This window comes from Anabas testudineus, chromosome 23, assembly GCF_900324465.2.
Source record: "Anabas testudineus chromosome 23, fAnaTes1.2, whole genome shotgun sequence".
In the NCBI taxonomy this organism is placed as follows: Eukaryota; Metazoa; Chordata; class Actinopteri; order Anabantiformes; family Anabantidae; genus Anabas; species Anabas testudineus.
In genome coordinates, this window is record NC_046631.1 from 5,862,136 (window position 1) to 5,885,353 (window position 23,218).

Here is a 23,218-nt window from a genome sequence, read left to right on the forward strand (position 1 = left end):
CCAAGAAAACAAAAATGTTGTTTAAAGGAACTGACATCACTTTAGAGTAGATTATTAGGAATACAGAAGCAGAACTGGATATTTGGTATAATGATGTAACAGCATAGAGAAAACAGTAGCACCTATTCAGAATGAAAACAATGAGACAGAAAATTTAACAAAACTAAGAGTGGATGAACATCAAATACACGATTCCTCCAGATTTAATGAACTTGTTTTGACAGTATACTCAAATTAAAGATTCATCACCAGATTAAATCACATGTTACAGGTCCATGTTTAGCAGCAGGGAAACATGCAATCTTTTGTTTCTCTGCTTAGTCATCTGTCTTAGTCATATCTGGCAACAACCTGACCAGCTCTCAAATGCTGTTTGCTCTTTTCTGGTTGCTGTTTAGCTGTTCCACCAGCCTGTCGGTCTGTGGGTGTTTGTGTGAGGAGCAGTCTGTGCCGCACTGAGTGTAACCGCCCCACCTACATGCAATAATCCGCAATGAAGAGGGGGCATATGAGATTCACTGGTGTGTGAGCTGATAATTTCTGCTTTTCTGATGCGCCAGGCCTTTGGTGCATGAAAATGTCACAAGGGGTATGATTACCACGGCTACATGTTTGCAAAGACTAATAACATAAACGCATGCTGCCATGCTTAACTGTAGCCCACGAGCCTGTGGCACCTGTGACTACATGAAACCCTGCTGGCCTGATGGGCTGGAATTACATAGTGTAACTAGTAATAGAAAAGTACATAAGGTCTATACAGTGAAAGATAAACAGTCATTTTCATATCACGCTGCTCATGACACAGAAGTTAGAACGTGTTTCTGTGCATGTGTAACTCAAATCAGGCTGCCCAAACTTTCCTACTGTCCGACAGCTGGCTAAATGACCTTTTTGTCATTAAACTAAACTTATATTGCTTCTCCTGATTGTATTTAACTGAGATTTGGTGGAGAGATAATCCAAGGTCAACGGACTTGTTAATTAAGTTTGGGTGGTGATCAAGATCAGGGATTTCCGACATTATATGATTATCTTAGTCATTATTATTATGGTGAGCTCACAGGCTAGAGGGAAGGTCTGGCAGTCTCCAGGACTTGTGAAACAGCAACTAAGGAAAGGAAATATAATCCCATAGACAAATTATAAACATAACTAAGCTAATAGAAGCCTTGTTTTTTACAGTTGGAGAAAGTAAAATCTGTTTGTTGTTTTTATTTGCGTCTGAGCTTCAGGCGGTTTTGTTTCGTCTTCTAGCTTTTGTTATCTGTGTATACGAGCCTGTTTGTGTGTGTGTGTGTGTGAGCATTGTTGAGTACCACTGTATAGAGCGGCTAAAACAGAAACAGGAAATACTGATCTGGAGAGATAAGTCAACAGAATTACAAATCACAGCAGGATATGAAACAGCCAAGATATAGTCCTTCCATCAAGCATCAACATCTTGCGTATTGTGTATATAGATATACATGTATCCCTTACAGGCCTTGGTGCAGCAATCAACAACGGAGCAACACGATGTGACTGGAAATTATTCACAAACTATAAGGCACGTGTTGCAGTGTTTGTAGCTTTGTATTTATCATGAGCATGTGTTGAAATGATCAGTGCTAATGAAGCGCGGCAAACAATCCACAGTCTACGCCTGTTAGAGTCATAAAGTCAGCACGACTGGAGTCAAGTGAACACTTCGTGGTGGTTTCAAACACTTAGCCCACAACCTCATCAGCTCTGCGAGTGAGCAAACAACGCTCCAATCAATACTTGTAAATACCAAATAATTGGCACTGAAAAAATCAACATTGATTCACTGGAAATGTTGCTGCTCGAGTGTTTGTGTACGTGTGTGTGTGTGTGCATCAAATGTGTTTGAAAAAGAGGAGCTACAAGAAGGAGAAAGGGGGAGAAAATGAATGTGACAAGGTAAAAAAGCCCAGCAAATAAATATTGTGTGTCTATGTGTGTGTGTGTGTGTGTGTGTGTGTGTGTGTGTGTATGCTTTCACAGCATTAAGGCACAGATGAAAGCTAGTGGAGGAAAGGTCTCTGGCTCAGTAGGAGACACACCAGGCTTTCCTGTGATAACCCTGTGACAGTGAGGTGCTGTGAATTGCCGCTCGACTCACCGCAGACAGCAGTGAAAAACAGAGATATGCAACACACACGGGGACTATTTTAAGCACATAGTAACATAAAAAAATTGAAACGTAGCATAGAGGTAGGGAAAGCAAGAAAAGGGAGAATTATAAAAAATACACAGAGACAGAGACGAGGACAGACATGCAGTGAGAGGCGGAGAGAGGAAGACAGCTGTGGACAGATTTGCAGAAACAGAGTGACTGAAAAACAAACACGGATCCATTCTGCCTCCCAGATCAAAAAGCGCTCTCTTCCAAATGTCAGGACAGCCAGATATCAGACCTGCCTGTGCTTCCATGTCAGGCTCGCCTGCCCTCCTGGTTGGATTTGCTGTTCTTCACTATCAGGTTTTTTCCGCAACAGGAACGTGCGCTGCGCTTTTCCATGATTCCCACTTGAGATGCACCTGCAGCTTAAAGGACATCGCAAGGGAGACATCCATGTCTCCGTGGGTGAATTGATATTTTAGGTTTGGTGAGCGACAACAAGACACACATGGAGGCACAGAGAGAGAGAAACATACAGTGGGAAAGAAACAGATGCTGTGTTGCCATTATCCTGATTTCTCACTCCAGGATGTTTAATCCAGACAGACCAATCATCCCTCTGTTCTCACTATCACACATCTCTCAGAGGGGGAGGTAAAGAGATTCTGCCCAACCCGTCTAACCACTGTGTCGATAGGTGAACAGTGCAACAGAAATGTGTTCACTTAAATATAATAATGCAGCATCACCAGTGCAAATATTTAATCTAGGACATAGAAAGTAATGATTCGTGTGTCTCAAACACATTTGATTCTCTTTCTGTACGCTCACATATCTCCTTGCCTCATCTCTGGCCTGACGGACAGAGCTGAGTCCCAGCGGATAGTCTTTTCTCCGCCAACTGTCACAAACGATGACATGACTTTTAAAAGCCCTTTGGTTCGGTTTCTTCCATTGGTCGGCTCTATTTCTGAACACCCCCATGGTATGATTGCGGCAAAAGCAGTGCCCACTCTATTATAAACTGAGCACAGCATATAGCACTCTAAACTCCAAATCAAATAGGTTTGGAAAGTCTAAAAGTCCAAATCAATAAAAGTGCTGTAAAGTCAGTGTCTGGAAATGTTGTGTGGCTTAATGTGAGTCTGGTGTTAAACTCTCAGAAGTGATAAAGCAGTGAGAAACATATATAGGACAATTTCATTATGTATACCAATGTAAATACTTTGAGACCTTTGTCAACAGTCACTCATCTATCAGACAATGTATGAAATGAACATTTCGACATTATGAGGTTGTGTAAGATTTTTCTTACAACTTGCAACGTGCTTTGCAGACTGCAGATTTAAATTTACTTAAGGTCAGTAGTCACAAGCTACAGGAGCTGCGAGGCATCATATTCAGCGCTTCGCCTCATGCTGGAGCCACATAATATGGCTGCAAATGAAGGTGCCACATACTGTAAGTGGAGGCATCTGACATTAAAAACCCTTATTCCGTGCCCTCTAGCCTCAGGCCTCGTCTTGGTGCTTTTGAAGATATACATACACGCCTGTTAGCAGCTCACATACGTGTACGAAAGCACACACCAAAATATGATCTATGTATCTTTGATCTCAGAGCTGGCTGCATACATTACCAGTGTGGATTTGTGGTAAAAGCACCTTGGAGGAGGAAAAAGCTGGAAAATTAGGAATTCCACAGCAATTCCACAGGGAGAGTTATAGGCTTTATTATACATGAGGCAGGTTGGGGGGTTGTGGCTTGGATTCATGGTTGTCACATGTGGAAGTATTTTTATAGTGAAAACAAAATGTTGACACCTACATATCAATAATTTAAGTCAAATTGCATGCTAATGTTACATGTACAGAATAAGATATTTATTAAATGACAGCTTTAACACGCAGATTTTTCAGCTTTAGTATAAAACAACCCCATAGATTAGAGATCTATTGGTTAAGCAGGAGCAGTGGGGTCCACACACAGATAGGGTAAAACACATGCACACAAACACTCACCTGCCTCAGCAGGAAGTAAGTGTCTCTCGAACATTGTGTTAGTTCCGAAATCAGAATCAATACGTAAAGGAAGGAAAACAGACTCATGGGGAGAAACAAACAGTGTGGCAGCAAGACGGAGAGGAAACAGTATAGATTCAAGCATACTGCAGATAAAGGCAGAAACAGATTGCACATGCAGACACAAATACAAAAAAAAAAAATCTCATGTACGTAGAGTTAAGCTTTTTTGCAGGGAAGCCATGCTGACTCGATGCCAGGATGTTTTATGGAGTTTCTTTTAGCTGATAGCAGCCAGACAGCCAACAAAGTACCCAGGTGGGAAAAGACAAAGCTTCCTCAGCCAGCTGTTTAGTCTTTATTCCCCTACAACCGTAAGAGCATTCGGCTCAGACACAGTACAAGAAAAGAAAACATGACCTGTCTCTTGAGAGGTTTCTTTTTTCTCTGACATGATCATGACTAAACAAACAATAACAAATAGCAGCGATATTTTCTCATGAAGCATCATCTATACTAATACTATGTCTAGCTGTAGTGCATTCGTTTGCACAGTGGTACAGGAAATAAAGAAGTGCAGTTTTATGACAGACTGGTATAAAATATAAACATAGAAATATATGCAGGTAGAAAATCTTTTTTTTTATATTAGGAGGGCCCGGTTACATCATCAGAAACACACATATATACTCTTCGAGTTCTGAGGTATGTGTGTGGAGCTGAGTGCAGTGGTATTGGTGATGCTTGTTGGACTCAGGGGCCCAGTGCCCTGCTTCTGCCCACGGCCTTGCTGATCTGCTCGGCTACAGATCTAAGCTCTTTTTTTTTTCTCTCTCCACACTCAACCACATGCACGCACACAGGCACACAGGGAAGAAAACAAAGAGGCAGGGAGAGATAAGGAGGAAGGCAAGGCTTCGAAAAATTACAAGAAAGTGACATAATCATATGTTTAAATATCTCCCTGTATAAGTTCATGTATTGTTTTCTTCTTTTTTAGATTCATTCCAGCTCAAGCAGCTGCTGCACCTGCAGCCCTTTCTGACACTGAGAAGATGCTGTGCTCTGAAACATGACCTGAACTGACAAGATGGCGTCCACCAAAGGGGGAACAAATTACAAAAGAATTCATTACCTTTAAGAAAACATTTAATATGCAATTCAACACGTTACACTCGTGTCTTCCAGCGATGTCTCCTTCTCAGCCGTGGCTTCTTTGTTTCTGTCTCTTATTACTAGATGCCTACTGGCCTGGCAGGCGAGCAGCCCCAGTGAACACACAGTGGTAATAAGTCACAGCCAATCTGTGCACTGGACCGCTACACAGACTTATTTAAATACTGCCCACAGCCATTACTATATTTCTCTGTCTCTATCATTATCTGTTCCCTCCCCTGCTTTGCTCACTTGACCTCCACATGCTTCCTGCCACGGCTGCTTCTACCGCTCTTTGTCCGTCACTTGTTTGTATATTCACCGCATCACTCTTTCACCTTCCAATCATTTTTTGATCCTGCCTTTCATTTCTCCCACCCCTCCATCATATTTTTACTATTTATCTGTTCACCCAAACCTCAGAGCTCAGGGGTGAGTTGCCAGGATGCCAGGAAGCTCTGATTTACTTATCTTTGTTTGTGCCCCCTAGCAATAATGTTAGAGCTTAGACAGAGAGCACAGCGAGGGCTATGTCAGTGTAGGAAATTAGTATGCTGTCAAGATGCCCGGGATGCACATACTGACTGAATACTGAATAAATGTGTGTGGAGTGACGTATAAAACAGTCTAGAGGGTTGTGCTGTTGTATACTGGGATATTCTGCACAGCTTCCATCCGTCACTTTCTGTGTTCGTGCTACATTACCTAGTTGAAGCAAATCTAAATTAATGATGCTTGATACTGTAGCTGTAGAAACGCTGAAGGGACATTGTGTGTTTGTTTGCTGAACACATTTCAGGAATTATCTTGTGAGGAATTTCTTTTAAGCCACTTAGCGAGAGTTGAAAAAGCTGTAACAAACAAGTTGAGTATGATATTTAGTTTGATGTAAAGGGCGATGTGGATCTCAGTGCACCACATGGGTGAGAAAGTGAGTGAGGGAACTAGAGCAAAGCAAGCCCACCATCATTCCCCATTTCTCTGTTGTTTCCTTTTGCTCCAGATTCTCTCTGTCCTTATTTTACCCCTCTTTTCTTTCCTTATGTTATAATCTTCCACACAGCTGCAGGCAAATCTAGCTCAGGGTACCCATGGGTTGTATTTATCCCAGGCTCAAGGCTCCCCAGGCAGGCAGGTGGGGGATAGAAGAATCCCCCCACTGGTTCACCGGAGGTTCTCATGGCTTTGCTGCGTGCCATCCTGCAGCGCAGGGGTAGGGTGCTGACCTACAGAAAAGAAAACATCATCTTGGATGATGGATATGTTGCTTATATAGGATTCTGACTCTACAAACCTATTTGTGGAGTTTACATAAGATGAATCTATAAGACCCAGTGGGGAGCAGATGGTTATAATGGATGTAACTGCTGAGCACGCAGCAGAATCTGCTTTAATACAATTATTTTTCAATATTGTGTTCCTACTATAAAGAGAAGAAGTTGTGGAAATGGAGTCATTCTTCCTCCACAAACTCATCCCTGCGGTTACATAAGGCGTCATAAACAGCGCCACACTTCCCCCTCTTTGTGGCTATAGGGTTGCCAGGCAACTCCAAGAACGTCTGCCTGCCTGTGTCCCTGCAACCTTTGGAACACACACACACACACACACACACACACACACACACACACACACACACACACACACACACACACACACACACACACACACACGTACACACACAAATACAGCCCTTTTAATCACCTGTTCTCTCCTGGAAGTGTCTTGCCTCAGATGTAGATTAGGTGATCTGGTTCTGCTATCTGTGTTGACCTAAGCTAATGATGCTGCCAAAAGAGAAGTCTGAAACGAGAACAGAAACTTCGCTGGACAGCAGATGACAGAAAAGAAGTTTCCCAACTAACTTCCTGGACAAAGACAGCCAAAAGGACCTTGTGCTCATATTGAGCCTGCATCTCAGTTTGCGTCCTCTTTGAAGTCATGGGAGCTCTATTTCCTTTTGTCTGCACTCTTTTTGTTGACTCTAACAGGCTTAAGTTAGTGTCGACCTCTGCTTGATTTATAGTGTGTCTGATTCAGTTCCTTCAAAGCCGGATGATCTGTGATTAGTAGATGGGTAATAATAAATGAGAAAAACATATAATACGTCATATATCATCTTATCTAATATGCAGAATTTGGAAGCTTTGAGTGTCCATCCCGTGTCTGGTCACTTTTAGTCAGACAGATGTGACTCCAGCAAAAAGTGCACATTGTCTTTTGTTATAGATGCAAACAAATGTGAATCATAATCAGCAGGGTGAAGACAGCACAGCAACTTATGTTGCTGAGGTGCATTTACAAATCCTCTGATTTACTACTGCAGCTCCATAAAGATGGAAGATCAAAAGCAAACGGAATAGTCAAAATACACTAGAGATCTGGGGTAAAAAAAGACATGTTTGACAGTTATTAGCACTGAGGGTACAGCTAATTCCACATTGGTTGATAGATATCTGAGCTTTTGTGCTCATATGAATACCAGACAAAGACAGAGAAGAAAGAAATGACTGTGGGAGATATTTGTGTGCGTAAACACGTGATAATACAGAGAGATTAGACAGATTTACTGGTATAAAACCAAGAACTGTCTCAGGTAGAGGAAATATATACAGATGTATACCACCAACTCCAACTGGTAGTAGCACCATTGGAGAACTAGCCTTGGTGAAAAAGCGGTTGCACTCATCCATTATGGCAAGCCAAGGAAGATTCCTTAATAGATTATCTGCCTGTTTTAACAGCCTTTGGGCAAAATGTCATCTTTAGATGTCCATTGTTTGGAGAGCGTCTGCCTGCCCAGACACACAAAGACACACTTTAGTAACATCCATGGTTACCCCGCAGCGTGAAAGGAGGATGTCTGATTTTCTCAATGGCTTTATAGCCCTCCTCCTCCTCCACTGAATTATGAGGCAGACATTCAAAATGTAAGTGAAAACTGATTTAATGCACGATATGTACAGTAATAATGATCTGAATTTTAACCTTGGGGGAAGAAGAATGTCTTTTAAAATGTGTCTAATAGTTTCCAGCTCAGCTCAGCAGCCTTCTAACTTCAAATGACTCAGTCGGTTTGCTTCTCTGGGTGGCTGCACTGAACCTTTAGATAGGATGTCTGAACTTATTTCCATTACTGTCCTGCCAGCCCTTTTCACAAGCTCCCCCCCCCCCAGTGGAAGAGGGGAGAAAATAGAGGAAATTCCCATAATAAGTAAGGGGCTTTTCTGAGGAAATGGAATTGAACAAGCTGTCTAGTCCCTTCATTGATTCAGTGCCTAGGGCTTTCATGTTTGTCTGTCGGTCTGTGGAAACATACAGAAGGACCTGAAATCCATGAAGCTGTTTTTGTTTCTAAGGCAAGACCAAAGGGGTAATAGCACACAATTAAAGTTGTAGTACAATGCTTTACAGTAGGTGATGCTATCTGATGGGGCGTATAGGACGGAGACCAAAGTGTGACTGGGTTTGTTTAGTGAGTGTCTATCTGCTACTATATTATAATGTACAGTATTTTGCACCACAACGGCAGGTGGAAAATGGTGGCTGTCTCCAGAGAAGGCAGCAGGTAATGAGGACAGAGCAGAGTGTTTACCCCCCCATCAGAGCCACAACCAGCAACTGAAAGTGTTTTTAATCTGTTTCATCAGATGGCCAGATGACAATGACATTACCTTATCAGCTTAGTGTGTGTGTGTGTGTGTGTGTGTGTGTGTGTGTGTGTGTGTCCTCAAGCAAGTGTGAATGCTTGTAGGACTTAATAGATTTTTCCCAGGACTCAGATAAGCTTGTACCAGGAGTGTAAAATGCTTTCATTGCAGATTCCTGTGGCAAGAAGCAAGGTAGCTCTAACCTTAAAACAACATTCACAAGAGTGAGTGGAACCATCTTCTTATTGTAGGACGCCCAGTAAATCTGTGTTATCTGACTGTTATCTGTAAAAAAAAAAAAACCTCTCCTATGTGACTAGCAAACTAATTTGCAACTTGCTCTTCAAAGAGAGGCTGTGACACAGTGACTTTCTACTCTGAGAGTGGACAGGTTTGAAGTTCAGATGAAAAGCCAAAGCAGCGTTGGGGCAAACAGGTGCTTGGGCTGACCTTCCCCCACCATATTCCCTGTTCTTTTTAACGGTCTTTGATCAATTAAATTCCATGCTAGAGATCGTGGGAAGTGTGCAGTGCATCACAACGTCAGAACAAAGGGTTCTGTCTGTCTTCATCCATCTCCCCGGAGGCTTCTAAAAAAGGTTAATGGATTGAGATTGAAGTTGCAAAATATGAGCCAGTAAGACAAATGTGTGGCGTGAAGGGGGTAATTACGACAACAGAAGCATAGCCTCGCTGTCATAGTAAGCTGTCTGATAACGTGCTAAAACCTCTCAAAACAAGAAAATGAGGGAGAAGAACATGGTATTCCACCAGCGACTAGCAGCCTGTAATTAGGAGCTGGATGCTCTAATTTGAGGATCCTACCTCCATCAGCCAGAAGTTGTTATTATTGAGCAACAGGGTTGGATGTTTGACAAATAATATGAATTTGAATTATGCCAGATATTCAATGTCCAAGCCAGTTGGAGCTGGTGTCAGATATTACTAGAATAATTACTTGTTGTTGTTGTTTTTTTTCTTTTTTTTTGCATAGATCATATCAAATGAAATTTACTTGTGTCATTTACTCAAAAATACATTAAGATGTCTTTAGTATGGTTTTAAATCTAGTGTGGAATTTGAATGCAATAAAAAACACAGTTGAAAGCTGTAAATTAATATTAAAATGCATTTATATAAAATAGTAAATTGGCAAACAGTGAATTATTGAACTTTACAGGTGCTGGGAGCTGGGTTGTTAACACTTGGGCAGAGTCAGGTAAGATGTTTTCCAGTCATGCAAAATTAAGTAGCTTGGTATTTATCTTCTGTTCAGAGAGCAGTAGCATTCTTCTCTTCCAACTCTCAACAAGAAAACTAACAAATGCATTTTCAAAATGGCATATTATTCCTTTAAATGCATATATTGGCTCTGGGCATTAGTACCTGCACACAAAAAGAGTCCTGGGCAGACACAGACCACCGATTACAAACGTACAGACGACAGATTACATATGCTTAAAATTAGTTTGGTAACATGTCACTGCCAAGATGTAAAACAAGTGAGAGCCATTTTAACCGCAGGACTGTGGAGTGTCTCTACAGTAAATGACCAGGATAGGAAGACGTTACATAGTGCTAGATTTCAAAGACACTTTGAAAGATTACCCCTGCTAAGCTTTTGACATTGTGTTTCCATCAGCCTATAGACTGGATCATTTGATAACCTCCCTCCCTCCCTCCCAAACAGATTTAACCCTCGGAGCCTCACCACATTGCTCCAGGCCATGTTATTTATGAATTATTTAATAACAGTAGCATTGCACATGAAATTCATATTCAGACATCTAGTATTAGTTGCTGTCAGCTATCTCTTCCTCGCTGCTCTATGTTATTTTAATAATGATCTGTATTCCTGTGGCATTATGATGGTCAGGTCTTGTGCCCATTGATACAACGTGCCATGCATGCTGAGTGAAGTTAGACTGGGCCACTCTGTTTTTTTCCTTTACTCCTACACTGGTACACCAGCAGGTGATTTCTCTCTCTCCTTCGTCTACACACTGCTTTGCTGCCTAAACCTGCTCCAAGAACCTTCAAAATAACATCTGCTTTTTCCATCGCTCATTATCTCAACCCAATACTATTTGAAATGCTACTTTTTCACAGGTCCTAACCGGCTTGGTTATTTGATATTTGCATAGCGCACTCCAGCCCATTAAACGTTTAAAAAAGGCACAGCTCAGCAGTGAGCACAGTTCACTGACTCAATAAATTATGCATCAAAAAAACATCTCTGGGAATTTCACTTGTTACACTGCAGCAAAAGCAGTGTGTTGTTTGAATTTCAAACGGAATGGCTCCCCCTAGTGCCAAAGACAGCCGTGAAGTCTGGAAGTTGAGTCCCATCAAGTGAATAGACTGATTATTACAGACAACTTCTACTGGAAGTTTCTCTGAATGAAGCTGGATGAGTCAAGCTGCATGACAACTTCATTTGAATTATTAATGCAATCATGCAAAAATGTTTTACACACCTCACTGATATTCAGAGAAGATAAACTGCTTTAAATATTGTGTTTCATCTTTGAAATCACACTGTGTGTTACTGTGTTCACTTAACATAAACCAACTTCATACACAATAAATTATTCAAGCTACGAGCTGCAAATAGAACAGCAGCTCTGTCCATGCCTTGTGGTCCTAAGGGCCACATGTAGCGCTATGGGGGAAAGAGCACAGTCTTCTGGTGGACCATCTTAAGGGTAACAAGCGTTTATCAACACTAGACACGACTCCACAAAATCCAAAAACAAGATCACATTTTCATACAGTCTTTGTAAAACTTTTTTCCCCTCTTAACTGCTACAACACACTTAATAAACTTAACCTTCTGCAACACCATCTTGCCGCAGCAGATGTGCAAATGTTTCTATAGGTTCCACACATATTTTTCAGCGATCAGTATCCATCTATAAAAGATGATACCTGTGTTGATATTTGAAAACCAGTGCAGTATATATATATATAACAAATTGCCTCTGGGTCTGTGCATCTTTTTTCATTTCTTGAACTCTTTGGTGCACAAGTTGTTGAAAACTTCACAAAACTCCTACATACTAATGCCAGCTCATCTTTTTTTTGGCGTTTTTGCACCATAATGGAGGATTTTGAGGCAGACTAAATAAGGAGCTGTCTGTGCTTTGTTTAGTTAAGGCTTCATCTGATCTGGTCCATCCTGCTGCTATTGGCTAACTGATGAGGCCGTTTACAGTCTTTGTGAATGTGAATTTGTGATGTGTTCTGTTTCTTGACCATGTTCACTCATTTGTCTGAGACTTGTTTGATTGATTTTACTGTCTTGACAGAAGATTCTGGAAAATCTCAAGGACTATTTGATTGGCTTTTTGAAGATTAAAAAATACAAGGACTCTGTGCGTTTCTGAGCCCATGCACCTAAGTCCTTTCTCCAAAGAAAATACTACCTAAGCCAACAACATGATAAAAAGCAACTTTATTAATTAACTACATTTAAAATAAATAAATAAATAAATATAATCACTGTGTAGGTGTACATGTTTGTTTGAGAGCAGCTTTGGAAACATGTCAATTCAAATACGAGGTGCATGAAACATGAAAGTCAGCTTTGAATTCTGCAGGACTATATTCCGATGTTTGTCAGGTCTGAGCTGGCAAGAAAGCTGTTGACAGTTGGACCGTGGGAATGGCAACAAGGAGGCTGCATCTGTGAAATGTTCCACTTGTAAGAAAAAAAAACTATTTTTGTCACATCACACAAAAGCCAGAGCGACAATAATAATGAACGCCAGGAAAGATGATTAACTGGAATGATTGTAAGCTCTGAGTTAGGCCAAGATTTCAGAAATGTTTATTGGAATATTAGGTGAATCATCTACTGGAGAATGTGTACCAGTCAACAGCCTTATCCTCAGTAAAACATAAAAAAAATATGCCTGAATGCAAAGCAGTATAATAAACAACAATGTAAATCTTGCATCTGTATATGTGTTTTGGGAAGAGAATTGTTCCTCAGGCAGGAGGTAAAAACTTATATAATGGTCAAGAGACAAACTAGAGACAACCGACTCAGCAAGTTGGTGAAACTCTACTTTAAACTCCAAACTTCGGTGTTGAATGCAGAGTTGGTAGAATGCATTCATTCCTGAGATCCACTGTTGACTGAAATTGACATGAACTGCAGCAGCTGAAGCTCAAAGTGATTCTTTCATGCAATCTGGGAAAAACCCATTGCGCTTGCAGTTCTATAAATAAATGAACAAAACTGAAGTATTGAGTCTGTGTTGGGTTTGTTGAAAAACAACATTTTTCATGGTATATTGCTCTCAGGGGTAACTCGAAGTAGTGTCCTGGTTCCATTTGGATTTGCTCACTGGAGAAAGAAATCGGGCGCATTTGTGCTCATGAACAACTATAATTCTAGATTATCAGACTAAAGTTTTTTGTTTTTCATTGTATTGCATTACCATGAACACTGTCTCCATCCCTTGTACAGCCTACTGCAAAGTTCTTCAGTTATTTATGCTGCTGTCTCAATTTGGGATTTGGTTTTGCTTCTATGGTGCAAAGATTAAAATGACTTACAAAGGCACACGTGAACAGTAGAGACATAAAGACCATGACATTTATAAATATGTTTCTGAAAAAATCAAGCCTAGACAGTGCCTGCAACAAACTGATGACTATGGCAAATCATTTGTATGGGGTTTCTGTTATTTTCTACACCTCTGTATGATCATTACTAAAAGTACTTAAACATGAGTGATTCTGAAGGGAAAGTTTATCAGCATTACAGGTTATATCTCAGACTGTAATAACAACATTTATTGCAGGAGGGGAATTGCATTCTCTAAAACACTAAATAGTAACATCATAACAACATATGATAATGTGCTTCTGCTGTAACACATATGCTCCAGGATGAAACAGTCATCTCCATGACAAAAGTCAATAACAGCATTACAGTGGAGCCTTATCGCCCTGTGATTTCATCCAGGTGATGACAAACAATCCAGCACACGCACTGTTTCTGGTGCGTGATGCTGATGCTGAAGACACACGTTTGACCCGCAGACCCGTACTTCCTCTCTGGCCATTACATCACGCTCAAATACACGCGAGGCTTGTTCCTGTGCTCTGATTGGTCAGAGATGCCGGGAAACCTCCTCGTGACATGTCTCCCAATATAAATAGTCCGAGGCGCCGTTCGCACACGCAGCCCTGTTTTTTTTGAGGGAAAATGTATCGTCGCGGCCAACAGTCTATCTTCAAGATCGCTTTCAGTTCCTTTTTAGCTGCTGTGCCAAGGGAGTATTTTCATTTTACGAGACAACACAATAAAAGCTGGTCGTGTATTGGCTGATTTTTGGTGAAACCATACCTTAATTTGCACGAAAATGCCGAGGACCAAGAAGAAGAATAGCAGGGGTAAGTTGGTGAGCGGCCGCATTGCTCTTGGCCTTGCCTGTGTGTGTGTGTTGAGAGCTATCGGGAGTTGTAGTTCTTCACATGTTGCCAAACCATTGAGATGAATTATACGTGTTACCGGAAAGGACTACAAACGTTAGAGGCTGGCCTGCGTCAAAACACAAAGCTAATAGCTGTGGTCAAACAAAGCATCGACGTTACAGACAAAATATAAGATCATATAACATCAAGTTTATACTTATTATTTGTTGCCACACACACTTAATTGTCATAGTTTAATTTATACTTGGCAAGTCTAGCTAATGATTTTACAAGCTACTGTTACCTACCTTAATGCCAACACCTGACTAGCAACTGACAGCTTTAGTTGCTCAATCAAGTTAATTTGAGTAATTAAGTTTTTTTAATGTGACAGTTTGACAGCTTCTTGCCTCGACAGACTAATAAATAACCCTCTGTGGGTCAAACGTTATTGAAAGACATGACACTAGCTCTAACAGTTCATGCTAGCTATGCTAACGTGAGGTCGTCTGGCCCAAACATTGACCTAAATTAAACTTCAGCTGAATTAGTGAATTCCTGTGTTTATTCAGACTAAAGTTAGCTGACTGCTGTCTTTCTGGATATCTGTGGCTGTTTAACGTCAGAAGGAGGACATTTTGCAGTCCGGGGAGCGGGGTGGAAAACAGGCGGCGCCCGGTTCTCAGAAACAGCTGTCATGGGGGGAAGAGTCCACGTCAACGAGTACACATGGAAATAGCCTCTACTAGCTGGATAGATTTGCCTTTTTAGGTGACTGACACCGTTTCCTCAAGCAGTTATCATGGCTTGAAATGTTTAAGGCCATTTAAGTTCTCTTGTTTAAGGTTTTTCCTAGAGGTTAATTCAGGTCAGTGCAGACAGGCCTATTGAGTGTGATTGTGGTTTGTCCAGACATTGAGGAAGTACATTTATACACATGTTATTCACAAACCTCAACCTCAAAGGCTTTGAGATGACATCTGTTGTGATTTGGCACTATGGAAATCAAAATGAATCAAAGGGAATGGGCTTTTTTGTCGTCGTTGTTGTTGTTTTGTGAAATGGACTCTATTTCCACACCCATCAGCTGTGAATCTTCACAACTCTCCCAGCCTTATCTGCGTTTCAGGAGGACCTTTAAAATAATACGCCTAGACTGCCAAACACACAAGTGTTATGTGCTGTGGAGTGCCTGTGATCTGCAGGTTTTCAATCCAGTTAATACTATTTAGTGATTGTCTGGCGTGGACTTTGGTTGGAAAGACAACTGGCCTCACACTACATGACACCTGGTTGCTTACTTGTATGTTTTTGGACCATTCTGAAACAGTACTTTTTTTTTTATTTGGAGTGCTTTCTTGCCAGTTGAGGCAGTAATTTCTGTGGTGGATTTGTCTGAGATACTATCATGTCACCTTCCAGTCTGAACTTTAGGCTTTGTTTGCACAGCATTAGTGTGGGCTGGCCTTGACCCTGACAACATGTGAATTTCCATATTAGATAATAAAAGTACCAGCAGGAAAAGACATGTAGAGTACATAAAACAGATTAGATAACAACAGCAATTGCTACAATACCTGTGTAAAGTTAGAATTACATAATGGACTTGTTGCAACGTATTAGACTGACTTTTATTTCCTGTCTCTTTTTTCTTTTCAGGGGGGCACCATGGAAATGTGCAGCCTTTCAGTGATGAGGACGCCTCTATTGAGACCCTCAGTCATTGCAGCAGCTTCAGTGACACCACCAGTGTCGCAGATGAAGGTATGTGTATATACTTGAATATACATTTGTCTGTACAATGTTTGCTCTTTGTTTGAGTTTTAGTACGCATGTAGATGATGCCGTCGGTCAGTGTGTGTATTTGTATGCACTCGTCATCAAGCAGGATTGTAGAAGATGTCTCTTATCTCTTGCTTTGGATTTTGCTTGAAAGTAAGTTATTAGTCATTCATTTCAATAAAACTACTAAACTGAGTTGGAATTGGAATGGAAAAACTTCTTGAATATTGTCAAACTCCACTATGGAAAGTGCAGTTCATATCGGAGAAATGCCCATTTATGACATATTGTTGTTTCTAGGTGGAGAGGCCAGTGAGGACACTGCCCAGGAAGATTTCCAGTATAAGCTGAAAGGGTTCATTGACAGCACGGTGGATAAGAGGTAAAAACCTAGCTGATGTTTGATCTTGCTATACAGGTTATAACAACTTTGAAGATGTTCACTTTAACCTAGGGATGTATTGGCATTTGTTTTGTTTTGTTTTTTTTGTTATTGATCACATGTAAGACACTAACAGGTCTGCCTTTTTTGAGAAAAAATAGTTGACATTTTGACAAAACTCATGCAACATGCAAGTTACTTATATTATATAGTTAATATTTAACTAATGCAGTTGAGGCTTTTTTCCTAGGAGTGCTGCATTCAGTCACTAGTGAAAGGTTTCATTTTGTAGGTCTGTAGCCCAGTTCAGTTCAATATAGACTTAAACTCTAGTCAACCATTGGTGTGTTGCATGTGGTGATATTAAAGCAGGGATGCACTAGTTGTCATTTCACTGCCAATGCATGTAGCCAATACTTTTAAAGCCCAAGCTTATAGTTGCAACTTGTTAATTTAACATACTTAATCAACAAACCTAAATACTTTTTAGCTATTTGATCAACTGAATTGAAGTAAATCCAAGGAATGCATAACATTAAAGTCTGTGAAATCACTCTTCACTGAGGATGATGTTGAAGGACAGATCTGACTTTGTTTAATAGAAATAATGAATGTTGTATACATATCTCCACAGTGCTAAGACCAGACAGGGAGCACTGGATGGGCTTAAGACGGCCATGGCCACACGGATCCTGTATGAATTTATTTCAGAGAGGAGGATGACTATCACCGACAGCATTGAACGCTGCCTCAAGAAAGGTATTTGGGCAGTTAGTTCTTTTGTGTAATATTGTTTTCTAGTGGCGGCACACAATCCAAAATGATTTTTGTAGAAGTGTTTTCTTTTTGTGAGCAAGTCACTCAGTACTGTATTTTCATAGGGTCTGTTAATTTTTGAATGATATGAATACTCAGCTCTATATATTCAAATGTCCACCACTCTCCCTGTCAGGCAAAGGTGAGGAGCAGCGAGCAGCGGCTTCTCTAGCCTGCCTGTTGTGTATCCAGCTGGGCTCAGGCATCGAGAGTGAGGAGGTGTTCAAAACCCTGAAACCCATTTTCAAAAACATCCTGGCTGATGGATCAGCAAACATACAAGCCAGACAGGCTGTGAGTAATAGACATTGTTGGTGGCAGGGTAATTTTATTTCATTGGAAGAATGGCCTGTTAACAAGTTGTGTGAACAGCAGTCATCAGGAAAGTCAACTGAAGAAGTTCTCTACTGTCTGTCTAATAGGTGGCAACAAGTCTGGGCCTTTGTACTTTAGTTGCAGAAGATGACATTTTGGTAAGTTGTTGATTACGTTTGGTGTCTTTTCTGTGGTCTGACGCTTGAGGGCTGTCTGCACTTGTGTGTGTGTGTGGGGCTCATTATCAGTTCTGACATTGTGCCTCATCCTTTCTTCATGTACATGATTTCAACAGCACTGGCAGTTGAACTCTAGTGTGCCTCAAGTACTGTCTAAAAGTCATAAACATGTTATTCGTGATGACTGGTGCAGTTTTTTGAACATTTCTGCAAACTCACATTTTCACATAATGCCTGCTGCTCCCTGCTCTAGGACGTGCAAGCCACAATGGAATGCTTTGAAAACCTGTTCACCCGGTCTTATGCGAGAATGGATGGTACCTGTCCTTCGATCAATCCCCAGACAAGCCAGCTTCACACAAACTCTTTGCTGTCTTGGGCTCTACTGCTCACCATCTGTACCCCCAACCAGCTCAAAGATATCCTGTGCAAGTAAGAATTATTATTATTATTATTATTATTATTATTATTATTATTATTATTATTATTATTATTATTATTATTATTATTATTATTATTATTATTATTATTACAAATAAGATAATTATTTTACTGAAGACTAGTTGAAAAGTATACAGCTGTGTATGTCAATTCAAGTTATTTTTGTTGTGCAGACACTTGCCCAAACTGCCGAGGTTGCTGGAGAGTGAGGACGTCAACATGCGAATTGCTGCAGGGGAGACTATTGCATTGCTCTTTGAGCTTGCCAGAGATGTGGACTCTGTAAGTTCACATCTATGCTGTTAAACATCCACCACTTGTCATTTCTGTAGTGCAGTCAGTTAGCTGGACTAAAATGTGCATAGCTATTAATGTGGCAGACATGGTGGTTAAATTCTGTTTTTTTGACTGTCTAGCTAAATTTATCAAACAGATTATTTTCTTGGTATAATTTCCCTTTTTAAATACAGCATTTCTGTGTTTGTGTCCCTGTAGGACTTTGAGTTTGACGACTGGGATGCATTGTGTGATAAACTGAATGCACTGGCCACAGACTGCAACAAGCATAGAGCCAAGACAGACAAGAGGAAGCAGCGGTCGGTGTTTAGGGACATACTCAAGGCTGTTGAGGTGAGTGTTGAATGTCTTACTGGTCAGGTTTAGTTTACATTTGAGGCATAGGAGGATTTGTGCTGTGAATTTGTTACTGGATATTTATTTATTTTTACTTACTTCTATTTCAGGAGGGTGACTTCCAATCTGAGGCAATTCGCTTTGGGACAGAGCGTATGACCATTGATAGCTGGGTCAGAAAGAGGACATATGATGCTTTCAGAGAGTTTGTGGGTTCTGGAATGAACTACCATCTACAGGTATCTTTCAATAAGTGGTGCAGTATGGCACAAGTTAAGCTAAATTAAAACACACTGAAGATGATGTAATCCTGCCTAATGCAGGAAGATAACACAGCTTGGTATAGGACAATACCAGGTATTGGAGGAAAGTCATTACAATTAGGTAATTGGAAAGATGTCAGCAGTCTGAACTAACTGCATCAGTTGGGGTTAAATAACTTGTTGCCAGTTTAAAAAAAAAAAAAAAATTACCTACTTGCTTAGTTAAATCCAGGTGGTGACTTTTATTTTTGGATGGGCAGTGTGTTTCAGCCCACTTAACGCTGTAAACTGCATATCAAATTAGTAATGTTCAGGCTGTCTGATGCTTGCATTATCTTAAACTGGATAGTGGTGCCATTGTTTTAAAGATTTCTTGCTTGCTTTTCTCCAAACAGGCAAATGAATTCATCAGAGATGTGTTTGAACTGGGACCACCTATGCTGGTTGATTCCGCTACAATGAAGGCCATGAAAATCTCTCGCTTTGAGAGGGTATGTGTACATTTATATGCGTTTGTGTCTGTGTGTAATGTGTAGGGTAGTGCTATGTAATAACTTCTCCTTTTCTCTTCCAGCATCTCCACAACTCGGCCGCATTCAAGGCTCGGACCAAGGCCAGAAGCAAGTTTAGGGACAAGAGGGTGGATGTGGGAGAGTTTTAGATTAATTGTTTTTTTACTATTATTAATAATATTATTATTATTTTTCTTTCTTTCTTTTTTTTTTTTTTTGGACTCCATAAACCTATTTATAAAGCTTTTGTGCTTTAAGGTGAATTGTTAGGACTGTGTACATGTAATACTTCCTAAAATAACAATAACACTCACTTTCTGTAGATGTGAAAGGTGGCTGTGTCTCTGTATGGCCAGAACATCATTTTTATATTCCCCTTTCTAATCTACAGGTTGCGAGCGTTTTGCAATGAAATGATAGATTTTTGTTGGAGTAGAACCTAAATATAGCCACACATAGACAGTGGTGTTGTACATATGATCTATATTTGTTTTCATGTTACCATTAATTGTGCCCCCTCACCTTAAGTTATATAATTTGATCAGCATTTGTCTTGCACCTAGTTTGTTTTAGAAATGTGTTGTAACTGACCTTGTATTAAGTTAAGTCTGAGTATCGTATTTTAGTGTTGGTGATGTAATCTAAAAGACAGGGATGGTGAAATAAACTCTAAAAAGCTGTAGCAAATCGATGTCCTTTTCTTTCTTTCATTTTTTTTTTTTTTATTCCTTGTACCAAAAAATATTCTGCACACAACTAACGGATGCTGATTGACCACTATGTGATTCAACTGGTCAAATGTTCTGAAACCCCAGTCACTAATTTAAAGCACGATTTCAATTTTAAAATCTTGAAGGCAAGCTGCTTCTTTTATAGCACAGTAAACAGTCCATCACAGCAGTGGATGTCACACGATAAAGGTAAATGTCACAATGCTACAAATAGTCCCATCAATAATGCTGGCCTGTTACTGGTATTGTGGACTACACACAGGCCTAGCATTGATTTTTGTCGTTCAGTAGCTTCTTACCGTAGGTGAAAGAAGCAGCATGGAGTAGATGTGTTTGTTTTTTGGCTTTCGTGTGTGTACTGGAAGCAGTAGCCCACTGTTTTGTTGTAGAGGACAGTCCTTTATCTTTCATTACTCTTGTTGTTCTATACTTGTATTTGTCCCTGTCCCCATGTTGGGTGGATGTACACACTGTTCATCTTTATCACTTCTAATATATTGTGCTGTTTTTAACTACATTAAAATTATTTCACAAGTTACTTCACTCACACCCAGTATAAGAAATATGTCTACATCAGAAGAATGACTATATTACTCTGATGGAAAAGTCTTATTTGTTTATATCTTTTGTTGCACCTTCTGATACACAGTAATTAGAGTCACCTCCTAGGCATCGCTTTTCATCCGTGCTGTAAAAGATCTACAATGTTTTGTTACAATTGGGTTATGCCACTGCCAATTGCAATAAAACCAAGTGCCTGGCACCTCTAGTTCTCTTAAAATGAGGCTGTTCATCTTTCTGTGGCATGAGATGCAAACTGTGGGGGGAGCCAGTGAAAAAATGTCCCCCCCATTAACACAAGTTATTCAATGCAATATGAAGATTTGATCGTTCAACAATTACTACAGACATATGGTGGATTAACAATGTGAAACTGTAACAAAAGAAGTAATGCCACATTACAGATTTGTTTTTGAGGTGGTTAGTTTTGAAATTTAGGGCAGATTGCCAAACTGAGTTAGATTTGAATTAGTCTTTTTATAAACTTGTAAGGGATACAGCAGCTTTCCCATGTTCTTTGTCCTTGTCCAAATAGTTCAGTTGAAGAACTGAAGTGTGTTGTGGTCCATTAGCCTGTCTTTTGCCCACTTGGGGGCAGCAGAAACAAGCTGTACCTTTAAAAAAAGGTGATTTCTTGTCACCTGCTTTACTGGTGTCTCTAACCTGTGGTGACCAGATGCATTTCTGGTCAACACACCAGGCAACCCAACGTTTGTCTGAAAAGCTTTCCCGCATCTTGAAGTGATGCTGACGAGAGCTGGAGAGTGGACCAAAACATTAACAGTGAGCCGGAAAAACCAAAGCAATGAGCTAAAAGACACTAAAACACCATGTAGAGCTGAGGAGACCAGATAATTCTCTGTGGGTTCATAACTAATAGCAAACCCTATCACATACACCATTACTAAACCCATTGTTGGTATAAAAATAATTGATTGCAGCAGCTTTAAATCAAGAACTTAACACCATATTAGTGTTGACTTACTGGATTTCTCCCAGTTTATACTCGGATATAATGGTTTTTCTGTACATAAACGTTATAATTTAATCAGGCCCTCTCTATCTTGGTAGCTGGAGTGATGCTAATGCTCTATGTTTATTATTCACACAGCCTGCTCCATACAAAGGGAAAAAAATCACTGTGCAATTATAAAGGATAAATGAGGATCAAACAAGTAAGAGGTCTGATACGGTATCTTCAGTTTAATCAATAATTAGTTTCATTTGTGTGTTGCTATGCCCTCAATACAATTTAGAAGGCTGAATATATTCACTCTTCCATTGACTTACAGGTTAAATAATTCCTTCTGTGTTGTTTTGTTGTGTGCTAGTCGTGAAAAAGCTGTGGGAACTGCAATGTGCAGTGGAGGAGACGTGGAGAAAAACAGAGTAGAATATGTAATTGTAGCGAGTGGGATTTGACCGGTGGGAGTGTAGAGGTGCCAAACAACGAGTTCAGAGGCAGTATTCATTCTTTTCTTTTTTCCTCTCGCACACCTCAGCTGATTCTGTTCGTGTTCACACACACACACACACACACACACACACACCAGATGGATGCTCGGGTGATTGTATTTATTTCGCTTGTGTTTTTTTCTGGCAATTTTGCAGCTGTTACTGTGACACCTACTATAGATCAGCCTCTTTCTTTGTAAATGTCTGATGTTGACACTAGTGTGCCACCCACATCCCTCTTTACCACTCTCTCCTCCTACTCTTTCCTCATACCTCTCCTTTCCCTGGCTCTTGTTGCTCCCCAGAGCAAGACATATACAGTAGCTATCACGATGAAAAATGGACGGAGAGATTAGCGCCACTTTGTCACCAAGTGAGTGTAGTGTGTTCTCCATCCCAAAGTATTACGGTGCCACGATACTCCTTGTTGTGACTGATAAAATGGCTGCTGCCTCTGATGACTGCAATTATGCAGCATACATTTATCAAGAGCTTGATTTATCCCAGTCTCTGTCACCTTCTGTGGCGATAATGTGCCACATAGCGATAAACTGATAATTCCTCAAAGTGATTTGTGCTTTAACTTCAGAGAGTGGAAACTTACAAGTTTGGTCTCATAGTGTGACTGATGTCACTTTTTACTCCACGTGAAATTACTAAACTTAGTTTAAAGAAAACAAAAAATTGGCATGTCTTCCTCCTGACTGATCTCTAGGTTGAACATCATCCTGTTTTAGATCAACTGTGGAATAATTAGGTCACTGTAGTGG

At 40.3% G+C, this 23,218-nt stretch overlaps 1 protein-coding gene across 1 annotated transcript; it reads left to right on the forward strand.

The window, feature by feature from the left end:
• The first annotated feature begins 14,134 nt into the window (after nucleotides 1-14,134).
• On the forward strand, nucleotides 14,135-20,388 carry ifrd1 (interferon-related developmental regulator 1). Its single transcript, XM_026364112.1, has 12 exons — nucleotides 14,135-14,357; nucleotides 16,038-16,142; nucleotides 16,461-16,542; nucleotides 17,177-17,301; nucleotides 17,495-17,652; nucleotides 17,781-17,831; nucleotides 18,106-18,284; nucleotides 18,467-18,575; nucleotides 18,789-18,923; nucleotides 19,037-19,165; nucleotides 19,585-19,680; nucleotides 19,764-20,388. The coding sequence occupies exons 1-12, from the start codon at nucleotides 14,327-14,329 to the stop codon at nucleotides 19,848-19,850; spliced, it is 1,287 nt and encodes a 428-aa protein (XP_026219897.1). The 5' UTR covers nucleotides 14,135-14,326; the 3' UTR covers nucleotides 19,851-20,388.
• Nucleotides 20,389-23,218: the final 2,830 nt, after the last annotated feature.